At 41.8% G+C, this 20681-nt stretch overlaps 1 protein-coding gene across 2 annotated transcripts in view; it reads left to right on the plus strand.

Annotated features, from left to right (window-relative positions):
• The window catches only part of ntrk2a (neurotrophic tyrosine kinase, receptor, type 2a), an 80467-nt gene that overhangs the window by 48727 nt on the left and 11059 nt on the right, over positions 1-20681 (plus strand). The window contains exons 14-18 of one of the 2 annotated variants that reach the window (XM_076731392.1): positions 3924-4112; positions 10007-10137; positions 14793-14965; positions 15202-15357; positions 15893-15983. In XM_076731392.1, the coding sequence (XP_076587507.1) occupies positions 3924-4112; positions 10007-10137; positions 14793-14965; positions 15202-15357; positions 15893-15983 (740 nt within the window). The remainder of the gene's footprint in view (positions 1-3923; positions 4113-10006; positions 10138-14792; positions 14966-15201; positions 15358-15892; positions 15984-20681) is intronic. The other variant, XM_076731393.1, reaches the window with a different exon arrangement.

The raw sequence follows: 20681 nt of genomic DNA on the forward strand, positions 1-20681 counted from the left end.
TATAAGCATGCACATCTCCACACACACACACACACACACAAAAAACAAACCATTGTGCTCTCGCTCTCATTCTCTCTCAAGGCCTTTTCTTCCTCACCGACACACACATGCCAGCTGGTTTCGTCATACACACACATATCCTCACATACAAACAAACTCTGAGTTTCTCCCTCTCAATCAAGCCCTGTCAGCAGCACTACAGCCTGATACGAGGCCAGGGACAAAGGAAATGAATGATGTCAACCAGTGTTAGAATTCAGAAGAAGCGACCACATGAGAGGGAATACATCCACTGAATTTGGTGCTCATGGGAAATCAATCTCAACTCATAATGCGATGTTTGCAGGCTTAGGCTCATGTCTTGAAGGGGTCTTGAGAAGGACTGCGCTTCATGTTCACTCCCTGTGTGTGTGTGTGTGTGTGTGTGTGTGTGTAATTCTGAATGATGCTTCCCGTTCTATGCTGAGACCCGTGCTCTAGCTTGTCCCTCGTGTTTTTTTTCTTCAACTGACACACGCTGAAGAGCTGATGAAAGACTAGTACTAGATGGAAGCATCCAATTATGCTCTTTGAGAGAGTCTTACACACACACACACACACACACACACACACACACACACACACACACACACACTTTCTCTCATCCAAATCAAATAGTTCACACCCCTAAATCAGAGAAGAATGCATAAATACGATGATATTATAGAGTTATAAGCTTGAAATAGACAATCACTCACAAGCATTTATTCATGTACTTGTAGGACAATGCACTGAAAAGCAGTCATTTGCTCATCCGCTCCATGTGCCTGACAGATTAATATCATTTACAAGCACCGCTGGTTATTATTAAGTTATTTCACGTGTGAGCATCGGAAGCTCTTTCTGAGAGTAATTTCAAATGGCATCGTGATTACAGGCGCACAAAAATAAAGACCTGGATGTGATGACAGAAAACATGAAGGGAGCGACAAAGTCGTCGGAGTCATAACCCATAAAAACGTCCGCACTTTGGCAAGTCTCACATTCGTAACCTTATGTGCTTGTTTGCTATCAGGGCAGAATCAAACACATACACTTTCCACGGTGTTTTCTGATCGGACGACATTATTTGCCTGTGCCTTCCATAATAGCTACAAATCACTTGGGTGTGGGCTGCTGGCTCCTGGTCACTGCCCAAAATAAAAAATAAGAAGAGCATAGTGAACCTTTAAGGTGGAACAATTGTTGCTTTGCAGAGGGAACTGAACATTTGTCTCCTCTGTTACAGTCCAACATTTTGTCGACCCATCCACTTGAACGTCCTGGCCAGAAAGCGACTAAGCTGCAATGAAACACAGCGCTGGTCCTCAGTGGGTTTTGGTAGCGAGCGTTCGACATCACAGGGAGTCGGATTTAAAGTTTTGATGTTATGAAGAAGCAGAGATTTTAAAAAGAGTCCTCCTCTTCTGTGTAAATGACTTCGAAAACTCAGCTGAAGATAATTAGAGGCAAAGCATTCTGAGTTCGACGAATCAAATAGGTAACTTACAAACTTACAACAGATATTTTACATCTTCAAAAAGTATATTTGAACAGAACGAGGTCTGTGGATTTGTCCTTCCATCACTTGAACTGCGGTAAAATAGCCAGTTCCAACAGCAGAAACAGCAACCAGTAATGCTTTTAATATACATATGAGCGTGTGGATGTTATTTTAAGACAGCGTGTGAGCCAATCCTTTAAGTTTGTAGGTATTAAATGGAGAGATTCCAGTTTGGGGTTAAAGTTAAAACCCACACAGCTTTGTTCTAAAGCTTTTAGCAGCTTTATTTCTGCTTTTGTGTTCATGCGTATGTGAGAGAAAGCGAGCGTCGACGTGTGCAACTGTGGCTGTTGTTCAGTGAAACAGTGTGTGTGAGAGAAAAGCTGACATTGTTTGCACTGACACTCAACGTAAAGACAAAGAGAATTAGCAGCAGTGTCACGAAGGTGTGCTGCAGCCGACAAACTTGTGAACATGGAATCGGCTTCGTGGGCCGTTTTCATTGTCTTAATTAGAAACTAATAACACCTCGGCTCTGTTACCAAAACAAACCGTTTTTGTGTAAGAGGGCTGGGCTCTGTGTGTGACTCACGCCATCCCACCTCTCCTGTTTGCAGCTTCTTGCTTCATGCTGTTACCACATTTTAGCTTTCAGAAATGTCTGTTGTATGAAACATGAATTTTAATGCCCTGTGTTTTCCAACTTGGACTGAGTGACTGACAGAATTCAGAGTTTTGATATAGAAAAACTTATTCTCCGGAGACTTTTCCACCAGGCAATAGTGGTATAACAACTGAGAGCACTGAATCTGGATTTCCTTCTTGGTTTTTACTCTACCAGGTTCCTGGATTACCGGCATTTGTCTTTTTGAAGGCATACATTAATTCCCTCGGTTACCCTCCAGCTTTGTAGAAATGCGCTTTCATCTCTCTCTTTCTTTGACTTCATCATTAAATGCTGCAGAGCCTGACCTAAAAAATAACCCAGAAGTCAAACATGAAAACAACCACAGTTGACAAAGCACCTCGTGCTACAGGCTTGGCCCTCTAATGGGACTCTTACGGGCTCATTTTCCACACACGGAAATTTGCAAATTTGTTCTCATTCAAACACAATGACCCAAGTCAACACTATGGGAGCTGCTACCTATCTTACATGCTCCTAATCCACACGTCTGAGACACAGTAACACACTCTATCCTTGTCAGATGCTATTGTCAGTCCTCTTCTGTCTTACAGCGCTGTTGCATATTAAATGTATATGTATTGATCAGTGCAATGCGGCTGATGGTCAGCATGAGAGGCTACCTCCCCCTAACTCAGTTTTGCAAGAGAGGGATGATGAGGGCATGGCAGGTCAGTCCTGACAGTAATTAGTTGTGTCAGTGTCACGGTAGGAGGAGCACCTGAGAGCTGCGGTTGAGTGATACGCCTGAGTGAAATACAGTAAGCGGGTGTTTGGACTGAAAACAGCCCTTCATTAAAAAATGCAAGGGGCTGCGTTGTTTGGGACGTGCTTTTATGACACCATTACGACGTGAAATATGATCCAGGAAGCCATCTTCCTTCAAGTCTGATGACTTATCAGCCCTAAAAACACTGCTTATAAACACAAGTTATCATATCATGACTATTTATAGCTATTTTATCTTTCATCACGACAGTCACCAGCTAAAACAGCTATGTGGTGCCTTGTTGGGACTGCATTTTTTGCCATAGCATCACAGAGAGGCTGAAACCTCTGCTTGAAACCAACTAGTTTGACCTGGAGTGAGACTCAACAATCTTTCTCCAGAATCACTTGCTGCACCTTTAAGACAAAGCTAGAGAGACTGCAGGAGTACTTCAGACTGATCAGAATCAGAATCAGCATCAGAATCGACTTTACTGGTGAAGTATGTGTGCACATACAAGGCATCTGACTCCGGTTTAAACATTACATTCAATGTACTTGCACAAGAAAACAGGACATACAGCTCAATGAGGTTTAACAGTTCCTCCTGTCGGTATCATATCAGAGAGAGACATCTCAAAACATGACAAATAAACAAAAGCAAAGCAAGTACTAGAGAGCTCAGCACTGAGGCGCCATCTGTGACGCCATGTTGGATCACGGTTATGTAGCAAAAAATCTGACTGAGTTGAGGTTGTAAAAATGTAAACGACGTCTCTCTCCTCTTCTTTTAGATGTCTACTGTGACCAATAATAACAGCTTCACCTCCACACTTTATGATCTCATCCTCAGCCTCTGCAAACAACAGATAGCAGTTGAACTAATTCTCTTGTTTCCTTAAACTGTGTCTGCTGTGCGTGCTCAAATGTTTTTCCCTCCATGCTTGTAAAGATAAGATAAACCCTCTGGACTTAGCCGTGCTTATCTCCCTCTCTGTGCTCTCTCAGGACCGTCCTCAGTGATCAGCAACGATGATGACTCTGCCTCTCCTCTTCATCACGTCTCCAACGGCAGCAACACCCCTTCCTCCTCAGAGATGGGCCCCGACGCGGTAATCATCGGCATGACCAAGATCCCCGTGATAGAAAACCCTCAGTACTTCAGGAGCACGAACAGCCTCCTGAAAACTGACACGTGTGAGTACAAACCTCCGTTACCTTTACCGTGTACCCGAATGAACTAAATGTTCAATCCATTCTGAGCTACACTCCAAAGTATTCAAGGTAACTGCACTCGTGTGATACTCGGAGGTGACCAAAGCAACATCTTTCCTGCTGTCATGGCAATGACCTTGGAGCTGCTGAGGGAGAAGTGGGAAATATAAAGGCCCTTTTTATGCAAGGGTGTGTATCTGTGTGTGTTCATGCGCTCAATTATATGTTGAGCAAAAATCCATTCATAAATCTCAAGATTTCTATGTGTGAATTATACATTATGAGAGCCAGTACATATGAGTCTGTGAGCCAGCACAGGTAGAATTATCCTTCTCCGAGGGTGATCAGTGCCAATTTATCTAAAAAGAAAAACGTGCATACAGCCCAAATTCAACAAAGCGAGGAGAGACGGAGGGGCAAAGTGGTCAAAGGAGGTGGGAAGGAAATAGAAGAGAAACATGAGGAGAATCGAAGGAAGCGGAACAAGAGAGCAACAGTCAAACAGACAGACAGAGAGTACACGGGGTTATTGACCCGGTCCATCAACATGACATTATGATTATTGGCAAGTAATAAAAGCTTCTCCAGGCTTTGGCCTTGTGCTGCAGTAAATTATGGAGCTGTGTATGTGTGTGTGTGTGTGTGTGTGTGTGTGTGTGTGTGTGTGTGTGTGTGTGTGTGTGTGTGAGCGCACCATCAGGCTCTTTCTATTAAGGGCAAGGTTTAGGATGTATAATGATGGAGGGGTTGGGGCTTGACCCCTCAGTCCTGCGATATAACTAAAAGATAGACAGGGATTTACAGCCTGAAGACAAGAATGAAAGCGCAGAGGATCGATGAGAGCCAATAACGCTCTCCTGTGTGTGCGTATATGCCTGCATGTGTGTTTTTAATATATTACAGCCATTACAACTATTACTCTGCGCGCTTCTTTGACTCAGACAGGCAGCATAAACACTGAAAGTATCTGACCGATTATTTGGCACTGTGCCTTTTCAGACCCATACAATAGCTTTTGATGGAGACAAGTTTGGCAAAGTGGCTCTAGGGCGCATGCCAAGAACTGAACTCTTTTTAAACAATGGCCTTAACTAGCTTGTGGCCTGTAATATTGGATACAGGAATCTGTGGCGAGTACACATCTCTCCTTAAAAGATGGCACAGGTCTCCTCTTGGCAGCACAAACTCTGCAGAGATGATGGATCCGTGTGTAATTATGGGGACTGTTAGCTGTGTTGCAAATGCTTCAGTCGTGCCTCTTACCTCCGAAGTGAACACCTCATTAACAATAATAACATCAGAGGAGTTAGCAATGTGGGAAAGTGTGTCACATGGATTATTAAAGAGTTACAGTCAACACCCCTGGACTTTGTTTCCTGTATATTACATATACAGTTTGTTAGCATGCATGTCAAGTAACTGGAGCAGGGCTATAATGAGGTCATGAATCCACATCTCACCAGCAAGCTCATCCAGAAACCCTCCAGAAAGTCTCTAATTTTCCTTTTAATTATTTGGATTCTTTTTGTCTTTAATTTGTTTGGTTAGGTGTTCACGTTTGATTGCTGCTTTAAACTGAACTGAAACGTTAAAGGTTACATTTAGTCAGTCTTCTAAATGCTGTATTTAAATGTGTTCATTATTTGATTGGCTTTAAAGGAATAGTTTTGACATTTTGGAAATGCATTTATTTGCTTCCTTGCTGAGAGTTGGATGAAAAGATTAACACCACTCTCAAGCCTGCATGTAAATATGAAGTTACTCCCAGCAGCTACTTAGCTTAGCATAAAGATCTAAACGACACATGCTCATTTGAATGAGTTTTATGCCAGACCTTTATTTTGGCCAGGCACAAAAACAAGCTGGCTAGCTGTTTCCAATCTTTGCGTTGAGCTAAGCTAACTGGCTACTAACGCTAGCTACATATTTACATGAGAGTGATATAAATCTAACAGTGGCATGAAAGTGACTACTAATATCACCAAAACATCAAATTTTTCAGTACAGTGTTGGAATGTAACTATGTACATTTACTCAAGTACTGTACTGAAGTACAAATTCATGTTACTTGTACTTTCCCTTTCTACTTCCAGATTTCACAGGCAAAAATTTAACTTTTTGTAACGTTAGTTTTTCTTTACTGTTACAATGTTTCATCACCTCGCTCTCCAGTGAAAACCATCTTCTTCCAAATCTGGTGATTTTTCAGATTAACTGGAACTGATGAAGTGTTTCTTTATTGGTTCAGAAATTTCTCCTGCTTCTTAAGTGAAATAAAGCATTTAAAACTAAAGTTGGATTAGCTGGAGAATGCTGAAAACTGTTTTTCTGAACTTATGATATGTGGACGTTTTAGAGATATGAGTTTCCAACAGGACAGCAACACTACAAACATACAATGACCCCTTATCACTGCTGTCAATCAAACTGCCCAAAACTACATAAAGTTGTTCAAATTAGCTCAACATTAGCAATTACAGCAGTAAAATGCAACATACACATTAACACAGCAGTAATATTCATTCAAAAGCATCAGATGTGATAGTAAACCACTCACAGGGGCCATTTTTCTTCATTAATGTTTTTATTTTTGGTATTTTAAGTAAGTTTTGCTGAAATTAATTTATTTTACTTTGCACTTTTTCACACTGCTGTATTACTTTTACTTCAAGTAAAGGATCTGAATGCATCGTAAACACATTCAAGGTTTAAAAAATGTGCCAGAACTCTGAGGGAAAATGCAGCGGACTTGACCTCAATGTCAAGTAACTCCAGCCCTGCACCCTGAAGGCAGAAATGTTTCGTTCGTCGTCTTTGTTATGTTACTCCTTCCTCTTGGCTGATTATAGAGCACCTCTCAATTTTTCCACCATTTCCATCCCAGCAGATATTTTTCTGTATCTAGGGAATGAGGATTAACATTGTTCAGGAAAATGTTATTCGTAAGTCAACACGTGCGTACACAACATGAAAACACCCATTCTCACACACACACACACACGCACACACACACACCCTTACACATTGAGCTTATGAAAATTTAGGTCACAATTAGCTACACCCCCTGACAGGAGGAGGGTAGTGGTGGCTGACTAGAGGGAGGTGTAGTGGAAAAGAAAAGGAAAAGAGTCATGACATTAATCGCATGAGGAATTTGATGGAGAAAAGGCTTGAAGGTCCTGTTTTCAAAGCATGGAAGAAGAGGCAGATGGCAAACAGGCAATAATTATTGCTGCACAGGGAGAATGTGAAGCGACTGGATGACGAAGGAAATGGACAGATGGAAAAAGATGGGAGAGGAGGTGGTTGATGGGAAATATTATCCCTCTTGATGTTAATGTTGTAAGCGCTGTCACAAACAAGTGATGGAAAAAGACTGATGGAGCAACAGAATGGGGAAGAACATGTGCCGAGATGCTAATGTTTGAAGGGTGTTGATTAAAAAGTGATAAGTTTAGCAGCTGAGGGGAATGGCAATAGGGAGAAATGAATGATGGAACAGAGGGATGCTAAAGAAGGAAAGTGAGAGTAAGATAATGAGACTGGATGGAGCGATGCTAAATGAGGGAAAATGAGCGAATACGATAAGCATGGAAAACGGGTACTAATTAAGAAAAACATCAGAGAATAAGAGTGCAAAGTTTGGTAAATGGGAAATAATATTTCTGTAGATCTTAATTAAGGATACTGATTGAGGAGAAGAGGGGTGATGTGCAGCACCGCACATAGAGATACAGTTGAATACTGAAAGCGGGGTGGAAGAAGGAGTGCAAAACGGGCAAAGGCAGACAGCTGGGAAGCCGAATTCATGAGCAATATGAGGTCATGAAAAAATAAAATAACTTAATTTTGAAAGTTCTTGATTGCTATGTGCGGCAATTATGGAAAAATATTGAATATGTGAATGCAAAATTCAATGCAATGACATAAATCTAACAATAAAGACAATTTTTTGTGAGAAAAACACTATCTTCAAAAAAAAAAAAGCAACAGGGGAAGGATTGGTCTGCACACATCAGTTTATCTGCTATTTGAGGGTGTTAATTAAGGAGAAGTGGTGCGAGGCGTTTTCATTAGTGAGTACTTATGACACAGCTACAGTAGGAAATGGTTTGGTGAGGTTATTAGCTGTTTAAGTGGTGGGTGGCTGTCTTGTGGGGATGTGGGTTTATTGCATGCGGCTGCCGCTGCTGCACGGGGAGTTGTGGGTACACTGACATCTGTGACCCACTGCAACTGAGTTTCAAGAACACTGACTTTTTTAACATTACGTTTCTATGGTGCCACCGTAAACAAACGAGGAAACGTTTTAATGAATGGATTTTAAATGTCTCTGTACTGAGCAAATCTGCAGACTGTTCAGTGACAAAGCTCAATGTTTAGCCTCTCAAGCACTCGGAGAAAGATTTTCATCAGGTTGAAACACCGAAGTCAACTGTAGCACAAGACATGACTTGTGACTTTCTCTAACTTTGACTTAACAGCTGAGGATGTGACACAAGCATGCAAACTCCAATATCCATCAATTTTTTTCCTTAGTCATGTTTTGGTTTGTTTTTGTATTGTGCACTCAGGGGAATATCAATGAATCGAGTGTTGGTTTATTCATTTGGAGAATGTTGTTTATCTGTGTTTGCAAATGAACTCTTATTTGGAAAAACTAATTAGAAGTACACACATGTACACACACACACACATTACGTTTTCATCACTGTTGGGGACGTTACATAGACTTGCAGTCATTTTCTGGACACTCACCCTAACCACAACCATAACCACTACTGGCCTAAACCTAACCTTAACCCAAGTCTACACCCTAAAATTTAATGAGTTACATTATGGGGACCTGCATTTTGTCCCCACATAGCCATTTTACATTAGAGAGAGAGAGTTTCTTCTCTCTCTCTCTCTCTCTCTCTCTCTCTCTGTCCAATATTGGGTTAAGGTGGACCTCAGTAGCTTACGCTGTAGATCGATGCAGCTTCTGAGAGTCTAGCTGGGCTTTAATGTGATATTCTGAGTGGACAGCTTTTCTTCAAATGCGCCTCTTAATCACATCACCAATAAATCTCAGCTCTTGGTGTCCTCTGTGTGTGTGTGTGTGTGTGTGTGTGTGTGTGTGTGTGTGTAAGAAGCCCCCATGTGCATGTATTACAGGATAATTCATGTTGCCTCACATGCAGACAGTTGCACATACAATGCGGCCCGCAGTGGTAAAGTCATAGCTTAGCGGGGTTATAGTAAGGGCACCACGCTGTTAATCATTCTGTAGAATAAAACCTTTCATCATCACCATGGTGAGATGCCAAATTTTCTTAAGATCAGCTGGCATGAAGTCACAAGTTACTTAGCAACAGAAAGCAGGTTTGTCAGCTCTGATCCAACTGTGGGAGCAGAAGGCAGGGAGAGATTTACAACACAGTTAAAACTGGATCAAATTAGTGGATGACAACAGTGGATTAGCTTTACTGTTGCATTCACAAGATGTATGGATGATAAAATATTTCTGCAACAGAAAAATATCTAGTATTAAATACTGTAATGATTCTCCATCTGACAGTTTACTTACTGTAGGTAATAAAGAGGAGAAAATATGCCCCTGAGAAAAGAGCTATATGTTAACGAAGCAGCTTAAATCAGTAATACTTGTGTGTTAGTTTTGCTTTGGTAAAATCAGATAGATAAAACCACTCATGAGCTGAACTGATTGATGAAGATGACGCAGAGTCTAATCAAAGTTTAACAACTCAGGTCTGTTTGACGTAATGCCTCAACATCAGGCATCTTGTTTCTGTGACCTCGCGTGAACTACATCCTAAACCACGACGGCCACAATTTAAATGGATTCTTCCTCGTCTTTTCTGTCTTTCCAACAGTCGTCCAGCATATTAAGAGACACAACATCGTGCTGAAGAGAGAGCTGGGAGAGGGAGCCTTCGGAAAAGTCTTCCTGGCTGAGTGTTACAACCTCTCGCCTGACCAGGAGAAGATACTGGTGGCCGTCAAGGTAATTATGCAGCATAATGACTGTGAAAACACGCAGTCTGCATTATAAAGAAGGTATCTCAATTTAAGAGGAGTCTGGTTTCAAACTTAGATATTTTGAAAATCCAGTCTCCTTCAGAATGATTGGTGGCACCAAAATAAAGCTCATAATGTCATCATTGAAGGTGAAGTTATTGCTTTTATCTACTGTGTTTTGCAATAAGATCTGATACCTGAAATTCATTCGAAATATTGAAAAGATTACAGCAGATCATCTTATGTTCCTGAAATGGATACATGGCATTTTGAAATGAAATCCTTCGTACGGCTGTCTGTACAGCGTTCAGACCGCGCGCTCGCCACCTCCTCTGCTGCCTCCTCTGCTACTGTTAGCAAGCCGTCGCTATCAACAGTTTCTCTTTAAGCAAAAGGTGGATTACACTCAAACCGCTGTGTTCCGGGGTCAAATTGAACGGTTTCCTCCCACCACGTCTATCCGTCCATCCATCTCCCCATCAAGGATGCTTTCTCTCCTGGTCTGCGGTGAAACAGGATCTGATTGGTGAAGAACTTCTCATTAACAATACATGACCTGTGAGAGACCCTCCGTTCTCCCTGCCCTCCTTCATCCCTCCACTGCCGCGGTCTTCCACCTCCACCTCTCACCTGCAGCACTCCTTCTCCCTCCTCTGCACTTCTTCTTCCTGCTACTTTCCGCTTCTCAAATCCTCCACCTTCTTTTCTCTTCCTACACCTCCTGTTTCCTTACGGCTTAGCTCTAAACCGCTTGCTGGCCCACTGATGGTTGCTGCCAGCTTAGCTTCAGCTCAGTCTGAGCATTCTGTAAAAATATGCACCTGAAAATCCCAGGAAGTAGAGTTCTTGGTTGTAGAACAAGATGCTGCGTTGCTGACTGCATGTCAAATCTAGTAAAACATTATATAATCTGCACTTAACTTACACTAAAAAATAGGTGTGGTGGCACATGGACGGATGCAGATGAATCATTTAATCATTACAGTCACTGCATTGATTTAACGCTCTCTGTTCATCAGATTTTTTTCAATTAGCTAATGTACCACCTGCTTATAGCGCACTCTTCCTGCTCGTCTCATCCTCGTCTTTTTGTCAGCTGGCGTGACTCACTGTTTCCCTCCGCTTGTCTTGTCCTCCCCCTTGATGCTGCATCAACTAAGAGAAGATGCTTTCACTTCTCCTTGATTAAAGGGTTGGTTCACCCAAATTAGGAAGCAAACTACAAGGAGCCATTTCTTTGGTAGGAGGGGCAGGAGGTCGTTTCATACTAGAGGTGAGCTGACGCAGCGAACATTTAACTCCAATGACTGATCAGCTGTTTCTGCTCCAAGAGGAAGAGGAAGGAGAAGCTGTTTCCGCAGATTAAATGTCTCCTCATCACTCCACACAAAGTTGTTGTAACCTTCCTCAATTTTAGAGATGAAAAACACAAGTGTCATTTTTCCTCGTTTTCTACTTTTTTTCACCTTTTGAACTTTGTCTTCTTGCGCCCTCTTCTTCTGCAATGGCATAACGGTTTCCGACTTGAATTACTTGTCTTGATGACCCAACTCCTAATAATCACATAAAGATGGTAGATGGGGAAAAAAAAAAAAAAAAAAAAAAAAACATTCAGCTGCATTTTATTTTGCTAATTTTCTCAAAATTTGGTTACATTTTGCAATACATTTGGATGGAAACCCAGCTCATAATCCATTTTCCACCAAATTAGCTCCAGTTCCTGAACCAGTTCTGTTGGTGCTCTCTGGTGAACCAGCCTGTGTTTCCACCAGGTTTGAGCAGAACCGTTATAATCAATCCAACAGAGGACATTACGTAATGCACAACAGGCAGATTGCATTGATTACCTGCAAGCTTTTGTTCTGTTGTTATGGACCCACTGCGAAAATAAAAAGATGTAGGAGACTACTACATGCAAGATGTATGGACCTTTTCATCCACTCTTTCCAACCTGTGGCATACGAGACATCCCCTGATGTCGTCAGGGTTCACATTTCAGGTGGTTCTGGCTGTGAGCCGGCCACTCAGGTGCTGAAACAATTTATTTTTGGTCAAAATGCTTCAAGAGGTTCAAAATGAGGTGCACGAACTGTAACAGAACCTGTTCCATGTTCGTGGAAAAGAAGGAAATGAGGTCTCTGGGTAATCCAGAACAACTGAGACATTATTTCTGGAAGGAGATGTTACCGTTACATTTTTTTATGCTTTTTTTAAAATGCTGGGACCAGCACAAGCAGAAATTTCAGAGACAGATTTCTGACAACTAAAACCAAACTTTACACACTGACATGATTGTCTGCTTTATACAATCATGTGTTCACAAACTAGCAATCCTCGCTCCATCTCTGCCCCCCCAACGACTGAGCCTTTTCATACCCAATCATGATACTATCAAATTATACAATATCAAATTATGACAAGTTGTTTGATTGTATTGATGCTTTATAACAGTGGAATCAGAGTTGTATTTTGAGGTGCACTTTTCCTTTAAATACCCCCTCCTGCCCCTGCCTAAGAGCACACTGTTCCTCATGTGCATACTGTACTTATGTTGCACTCTGTCATGCATGCTGCATTACCGAAACATGTTCTCCCCTCTCACAAAAACCTACACTCACTAATAGACCTTAATGGTCCTGGATTTAGAGTCAGCTATCAATCAGCCAGTCAGCCATAATACAGAAGCAAGTTTTACTGTTGCTGTATATTACTGTATACACTGAGGAGTCATCAAACACTGGCTCACTTTAACACTAACAGATACACATAAAAATATACATGGGCCTCTACACACACACTTACTGTACACTACGGCATGCCATCAGTCATAAACATCTAGCACTTTCAATAATGTTGCCTTCACACATGTAAAAGTGAGTCACTACATTTCCGAGCTAGAGGTTGTTGATTGCTTTTTATTTGTCAAGGGACCTGAATGTGTGCGCATGCCGGATGACTAACAGAGCAATATTATGGCTTTTAGCCTGGGAATTAATGCAGCATTGAGTTCAGAGACTCAGAGCGTCACACTTAGATGTTTGTGGCTCACAGCAAAGTCTCTGCTCTCTAACTGTCCTCAATTCAACATGAGTATGGTTTGCTCAGTCCATGGATGAAGGATTGCTGCAGCTCACACTGCACAGTTCATTTAGTTGACTGAGGCCAGTGGTGGACTGCATGTGTTCGCCAGGAAAGAAAGTATTTTGTTTTTCTTTTTGTTTGAATCACATTTTGCATTCCTGATTATTTAAATGGCTCCATTTATAGTTAATAAACCATTTACTAATACTTTACAGATAAGTTATAACATTTACAAACAAGTCCGGGTTGCCAGGTTGGGACTGGAGGTCACGCTCGCACAGTACGACGCAAGCTTTGTCTTTTTAGCTTTTTAATTAATCAAGATGACCAATCAATTGACTACTAATCTAACATTCATAACAGATTAGCAATGTTCAAAAGTCCATTGTTACAAAATTCAAGGGATTAAAGGGATGTTTCATTGCCATTAGAAAGGCTGTATTAATGTTTTTGTAATCATTACCACACATATCCTGGAGCAGAGGGCCTCTCTTACTTTTAACAACAAATGCAGCCACACAAGCTGAAACTGACAGGTCTAACTATGACAGGTCGTTACTCTCAGCGTGCGAGAGCTCAGCAGAGGGAAGTCAGCCCAGGTTTCCCACACGTGTCCCATATCGAGTTTAAACTGAGATCTGGAGCGTGGCCTTTCATACTGTATCCATACGGTAATAAACCACCATATAACCATCATAGCAGCATCGCATTACATCCTGTAATGTACATGACCAAGCTTTTTTCTCATGATACATGATTGGTTGATTGTGGGTGGGTGGAGTTATAGTCCGTCTCATTTTCTGGTATGTCAGCGTTACAGCAGCAAGGTCGCGGGTCATTTCCTTCTTCCTGAGCTTTCTTTGTGACTTCTCCGTGTCCTTTAAAACTACATTTGTAACAGGAGCTTCTATCTGTTAGTACACAGACAGACATGCAAACACACACACACACACAAGTTGGAAAGCGAACATATATCCATATCATATACTGTAGGAAGGCAATAAATTATTCATGTATGACAAGAGGAATCTATATTTTTCTTTTTTTGATGTGAAATGAATGCAGACCTTGTATCTCTTTCATTTCCTGCCCCCCCGCACCCCCACCCCCTTCCACACACACTCTTTTTCTGTCTCTGTCGCAGATGCTTGTGTTACACAACCTCCCCGACACATTTCCTGATTCGTGGAAACAAGACAATGATTAGTTTCAAAAGGAACCAGGCAGCGTAATGAATGTAAACAGTGCCATACTTCGTAATGGCTTGCATTAATATAAAATGTCTCCATTTATTCCTGCGCTGCCATTGTAACAGTCCTTGCTCGGTGCCAGTAATTTCACACTTTGTGTGCCTAGTTGCTGTAACTCACTTTTACAAGGCAAGACACTTACATTTTTTTTTCTTTAGTGGACTTCAGCCAAATAAATTGGAGCAGTCTGGGTGACTGTGAAAATGACTAATTGGCAATGGCGCACGTGTCATAACGTCTGAGTTTTTCATTTGTCAGTTTATTAAAATGTCACTTCTGTGTGTGTGTGTGTGTGTGTGTGTGTGTGCAGACACTTAAAGAGGCCAGTGAAAATGCCAGGAAGGACTTCCACCGTGAGGCCGAGCTGCTGACCAACCTTCAGCATGAACACATTGTCACTTTCTATGGAGTCTGCGTGGAGAGCGACCCTCTCATCATGGTGTTCGAGTACATGAAACATGGAGACCTCAACAAGTTCCTCAGGCACGGCGCTTTTTTAAAAATCCCATCAAAATGGCAGCTGTTTAGTGAAGAATTTGCATTTAATCTGCTATTTGAAAAAAAAAAAATCCATCTTAATCTTAATATAAATGTTCTCTTCGAGCTCCAGATGTATTCTTTCATATGGTTTATAATACAAGGTCGATAGCTAGCAACGCTGCACAGGCAACAAACAATAAGCAGGCTCACATGACTACTTTCCACCTGTTTCCTCACAGGGCTCACGGTCCAGATGCAGTTCTGATGGCGGAGGGCCAGACCACCAGACCTGTGGAGCTGACCCAGTCTCAGATGCTGCACATCGCCCAGCAGATAGCATCTGGCATGGTCTACCTGGCATCACAGCACTTTGTGCACCGCGACCTGGCCACCAGGTTTGTCATTTACTGGATTTCACTCTCAAAGCCGTCACATTCAAGGAAATTCATTCAGATCCTTCTACCTTTTTGTGGAATACAGATTATGACAAAGTAGAAACATGCTTCTGAGCTTTTTCTGCAAAGGTATTAAAATACTGTTAATGAATTATGTTTCCTTTGGTTGTCTGAGCTTTCTGCACGAGATTAGACTACAGCCGGCAAACTGTGTTATTTGGACATAATTCAAAAATGCACAAACTGATTCAGTCCCATCATAGGGGCCAGCTTGATGACTGTGATAAAAAGCTATACAGTATGTGGCAAATAGCAGCTGAAAGTAGCCATGAAAACAGTCAGATATGTACAGTTTGTGATGGATTTCCACACTGAGTGAATGATTCGCACGCAATAAAGACAGAGACACGGCAGAACTATTCCAAAAATGTTCACCATAATGATCAATTTTGTCTTAAATAATGAGTGAAGGCTGCTCTTTTCTGTCTCTTGATGTTTCTAGCTGTGTACTTAGTTTGCGTTTGTTGTCTAACAGGAACTGCCTGGTGGGTGAGAACCTGCTGGTAAAGATTGGAGACTTTGGCATGTCCAGAGACGTCTACAGCACTGACTACTACAGGGTAGGTGTATGTGTCGATATCTTTTCTGGCCCTTCTTTTTGCCTCCCCTCTCCCTGCTGCATGGGTCCCTCTCTGCTCCTCCCCTGCATGGGCATGACAGACGGACTCCGGCACAGTTCAAGTCAGATGCTTGCTGTGGTAGGTCAACTAAACTCAGCGTAGTGAAATTAAACGTATGTGCAGCTCACTGTGATGCAAATATAAAGGGGAGGGAGGATAAGCAGCATGCTTTGTTAGGTCTACTGTGAAATAAGGGCTGCTCGTTTGGATAATTACTGCAGCATTTTCTGCCACAGAGGGCCAATAAGCGCAAGTCGTTGTAAAGTTTTTACCCACTCTTCTTTTATAAGCAGATGTTGGTTTGAAATTTAGGAATTTAGGAGTCAGAAACTCCCCAAAAGAATCCATATTTATGAAATATGGTGGGTTTTGGAGGACAGGCTAATAACATTAATATTAAAAAATATTCATATTATAAGACTAGTTTTATTTTATTGATTGTTATTTTAGCACTCCAAACAAACTCTTGTATAATACATGAGGGTTATATTTTCTCTCACAATACTTCTGTGATGTGTGTATCCTATTTTCTTTGCTGGGGATTTGGTCCATGAAATATTAAATTTATAAACCTGGAGGCTGTTTCAAGACACACGTTGAAAATCAGTTGTCTGAAAATGTTTGTGACTGTGAAATGAAGCATCCGAAATCTATTGGATCTCTTCTGAGAGATGTAAAACCACACCAAAGAGCTGTAAAATGTGATTCAATGAAACAAACATGGGGATGTTTCTAGGTCTGATTAGTCTGAAAATATTTTTTCGTGGTGTCAATCGAACTGTGAAGCACAGCATTAAAAACAGTTTTTTTATTCAAATATTTTGAGCGTGATAGAATCTGCATGGAACAAAAAACTCGGTCTTTCAGTCTGTATTCATGTCAGTCCTGTGATTGTTTTCATCAACCGAGTGCACGCTCTTGAGATCTGTGGGACAAAGCTATTAGTAGTGTCCTGCCAGAAGTATAGACTGTATAGTGTATTGAGCGTCTATCACCTGTTACACTGCTGAACTGCATGCTGGGTAGAGCTCGCTCACTGCAGTACGTTCAAGAACTGATGAAGAGATGAGTTTGGAGATGTTAGATTGTAGTAAAGTTTGCTACTTTGTTTTGCTAAACACAAACAATCCAAGCATCAGCGATGTAACCTTCAGAATGAGGAATGAACGCTTTGTTCCTGGAAATAGCCTGAGCCCAAATCGGCCAGCATTTAGTAAGCTGAGTGCTACTTTTGCTTGAAATATCCACCCATGGACCGTCCATGGGCTCACCATAGACACTGAAGCCATAATATTTTTGCATTTTTGCAGCCAAATGACACATATACTCCAGCATTGCTTCAGGACACAGCTGTGTCATGGCAGGTGTACATCAGGACTCAGTGAAGCACAGTCTGAAGTGTGAAGTTGTTTGGATGAGCTGTTCTCGAGAAAGCTCATAGCATCACCGGAGGCCAAGAAGCTGGTCCATTCTGAGCATGTTGTCAACTGGCACTGCACTAACATATATAACACAGACTACAGGGTCGCAGCAAACATGCATTCAGCACCAAATACAACAGGTGTATTCACAGTGCAGGTCAGTGGGACGTAAGACGCACCTGTCTCAGGGACAGTGTAGAGAGGACTACTCTGAGAAAAGGAAGAGGAATCTATGAAAGAAAGGTGTGTGTGTGTGTGTGTTGCAGGGACATTTAGCAGCTCTGCTATGAGTGTCAAGACAACTCAGGGGTACAAGAGACAGCTGAGACAGTGTGTGTTTTTTTTCCTTCCATACAGCAAACTGTCACCTTTCCAAAAGGCTGAAATCTAATAAATGGTCCTGACTGACTGATGGCGACTGTCCATTTGTCCTGCCCTTTCTCCCGTCCGCTGTGACAAACTGACATGAGTGACAGTGAAAGAGAGCTCAGAGGGAGAAGGAGGGAAAGAAGGAAGAAGCATCCATTCAATGACAAGAAAAATCTCTATTTAGGACAAAATCCTAACAGTAACCCGCACACAAACACCACTGACCTACAGGCCATTTGATGGATGCGTAGCTTAGCATTTTATTTTTTAGATACTTCTTATGTATTTCTGTATGTAAGCATACATAAGAGTGGCATGCCAGTGTTAGAAAATTCCAGGTTTATTTTTCCTGTTTCTCATGATTAGAAAGAGCAAATATTCCTGTTTTCTGCTATTTTACTGTTAATCGTGCTTTTCTTCATTCCTCCACATACAGGAAACCTTTCATGGCCCCAGAGCTAGACCACAGCGTTAAAATGGCCAGAAATACAAAGTCTCCATGGCCCCAATCAATCTGTACTCTAAGCACACTGACTATTGTGCACACTGACTATTCATTGATCTTTTCCAGAACATTGTTTAGATTAAAATTTGGGATAATAAGTTATGTATGGCATCAAATTAAAGATGCAAACAGGAAAGATTAAGGTCTGTGGCTTTCTTTTGTACTATCTGTGTGATGACACACAGCAGCCTGCCCCCTCCTCCTCCTCCTCCTCCTCCTCCTCCTTCCTTTCACCCCTCCTCAATAAAGCTAAGCGCCTAGGCTGTAGTCATGGCAACGGGCGAAGGCAGTGGCGACGATCCTCGGAGTTGTATCCAACGTTTCTCAGGAAGAAAAGTAATCAGAGAACTTCTGTTTAGTATGCTGAGGCAGTGCGAGGCAAAGAGAGGGGGAGACGGAGAGGGATGGAAGTGTGGGAGACGGAGGGTGGCAAAGAGATGAAAGGAGGGAAAGAGCTGGAGAAGAGAGATGGAGGGAAAAGGGTGGGAGGCCAAGGAGGGAGAGAACAAGACACGAATAAATGTACAAAAGGAGAAAATGCAGTAATAGAGCGATACGCGAACACACGCACGCTGAGGCAGGAGAGGAGAGGTCTGCAGGCGAGCATGCAGCGTGTTTACAGCGTACAGGTGCTACATACAAACACATACTGCAGCTTGAGACAGCCACAGAGCAGGCTATCAGAGACAGAGAGAGAAACAACAGCAAGGGATGACAGGAAAGGACCGAGAGGAGCACAGCAAAGCCGAGGAGTGGCACAGCGTGGTGGGAGGTAAAACACAGGGATCCTGCCATGTTTCAGCATCCAGGAGACAGAGAGGAGTGTATGTGTGGGGGGGTGGCGATTGGTGGGGGGGTGTAGGGACCCAGTCATGCTCTTGCGTCAGACAGTTGCAAAGATGAGTCATAGAGGAATTGGAGCACCCCCACTGCTTGTGTGTGTGTGTGTGTGTGTGTAGGGAAACAGAAGCAGAGGCGTAGGACTGAAGGGGCTGTGGTGACGTCATTGGGTCCACAGTTACACAATGAATCTGACACCTCAGATGATCGACAGGATGCCTCCATTCAAACCTACAGCCTTGAGTTTTGTGCGTGTGTGTGTGTGTGTGTGTGTGCGTGTGTACAACAACATTTACTCCTTTTCTCCCCAAATGGATTTCATGCCCAAATGTGTATGATGAAAGTAAATTAAACGTCTGCTTCGGTTCTGAAGTTGAATGATTTAGGCTGCCGACACTGACTGTAGAAAAACACTGTCAACAAAGCAGAGCTAAACAATCCCTGCAGAGTGATTGGGCTGGTGTGCTGCTTTAAAAAAAAAAAAAAAGACAACCCATCTCTGGGTCCCCACCAGCAGACAGACAAACAGCATCTTAATGGAGCACCTGGAGAGGCCAGAATGGAGCAGTTATCTGTGCAGGAGAGTGTGTGCATGTTGACAGACAAAACACCTCTGTGTGTGTGCGTGTGCGTGTGTGTGACAAGTATATGGAGAACCATTTCTCTTTGCACACAACTGTAAAAAAAATTATTCTAAAACTAAAAACTGACATAATATTCTGTAGAATTGTTATAATTTATATAATCCTATTGTAGCTTTTCTATCACTATTATTATTGGAAGTAGCTTTATGTAAACGGTACATAAAAACACACACAAACTTATAAGTGGGCAGAAAAACAAGAAAGCAAATCAAATCAAAGGATGTGAATTCATCCTATTTTGTACATTTTACCTGTGAAACGTAGCCAACACATGAATTTCACAATTTTTTAAAGTTCATTGATAAGATTTTCTATAAGTTTCTGTTCGCCATGAAATGTGTGTTAGGGTTAGTTAATTATATAAATGTATTATATCATTGTTTCTTCGCTCAATGAATCATTTTTCAACACAATGTGAACTCATAATAATGTACATTTGTTTTTCTTTGTGTGCTTTTTCCAACATTTAGAAAAGCAAAGTCATGAACGTGAGTTCAGCTTTTCAGCGTGTTATGAATACTTCAGTCAGTAGTGTGATAAACTGAATCTACAGCAGACAATGCTGTTATTTAAAAGAATGCTGCAGCATTAATTAATTAAACCCTGCTTCAAATGCCAGCTGAACACAAGTAATGAACCAAGTTCTCGTTTCATAACCAGCACCTCCATGGAAAATAAAATACTGCAAGTATTGTAAGGAGTCTTTTTTTTTTTTTTTTTTGGCTGGACCTTCATTTGATATGAGTGCCAGCATCACTAAAATAAACATCAGCATGTTGTGTAAACCTGTATGTAAACCAGCGCGCTGCCTCTGAGCCTGCCAGGAGAGTGAGCTCTGATCTCCAGGGAAAAAAATAAAGCCAAC

The sequence above is a fragment of the Chaetodon auriga genome, chromosome 5 (genome assembly GCF_051107435.1).
Source record: "Chaetodon auriga isolate fChaAug3 chromosome 5, fChaAug3.hap1, whole genome shotgun sequence".
NCBI classification, from domain to species: Eukaryota; Metazoa; Chordata; class Actinopteri; order Chaetodontiformes; family Chaetodontidae; genus Chaetodon; species Chaetodon auriga.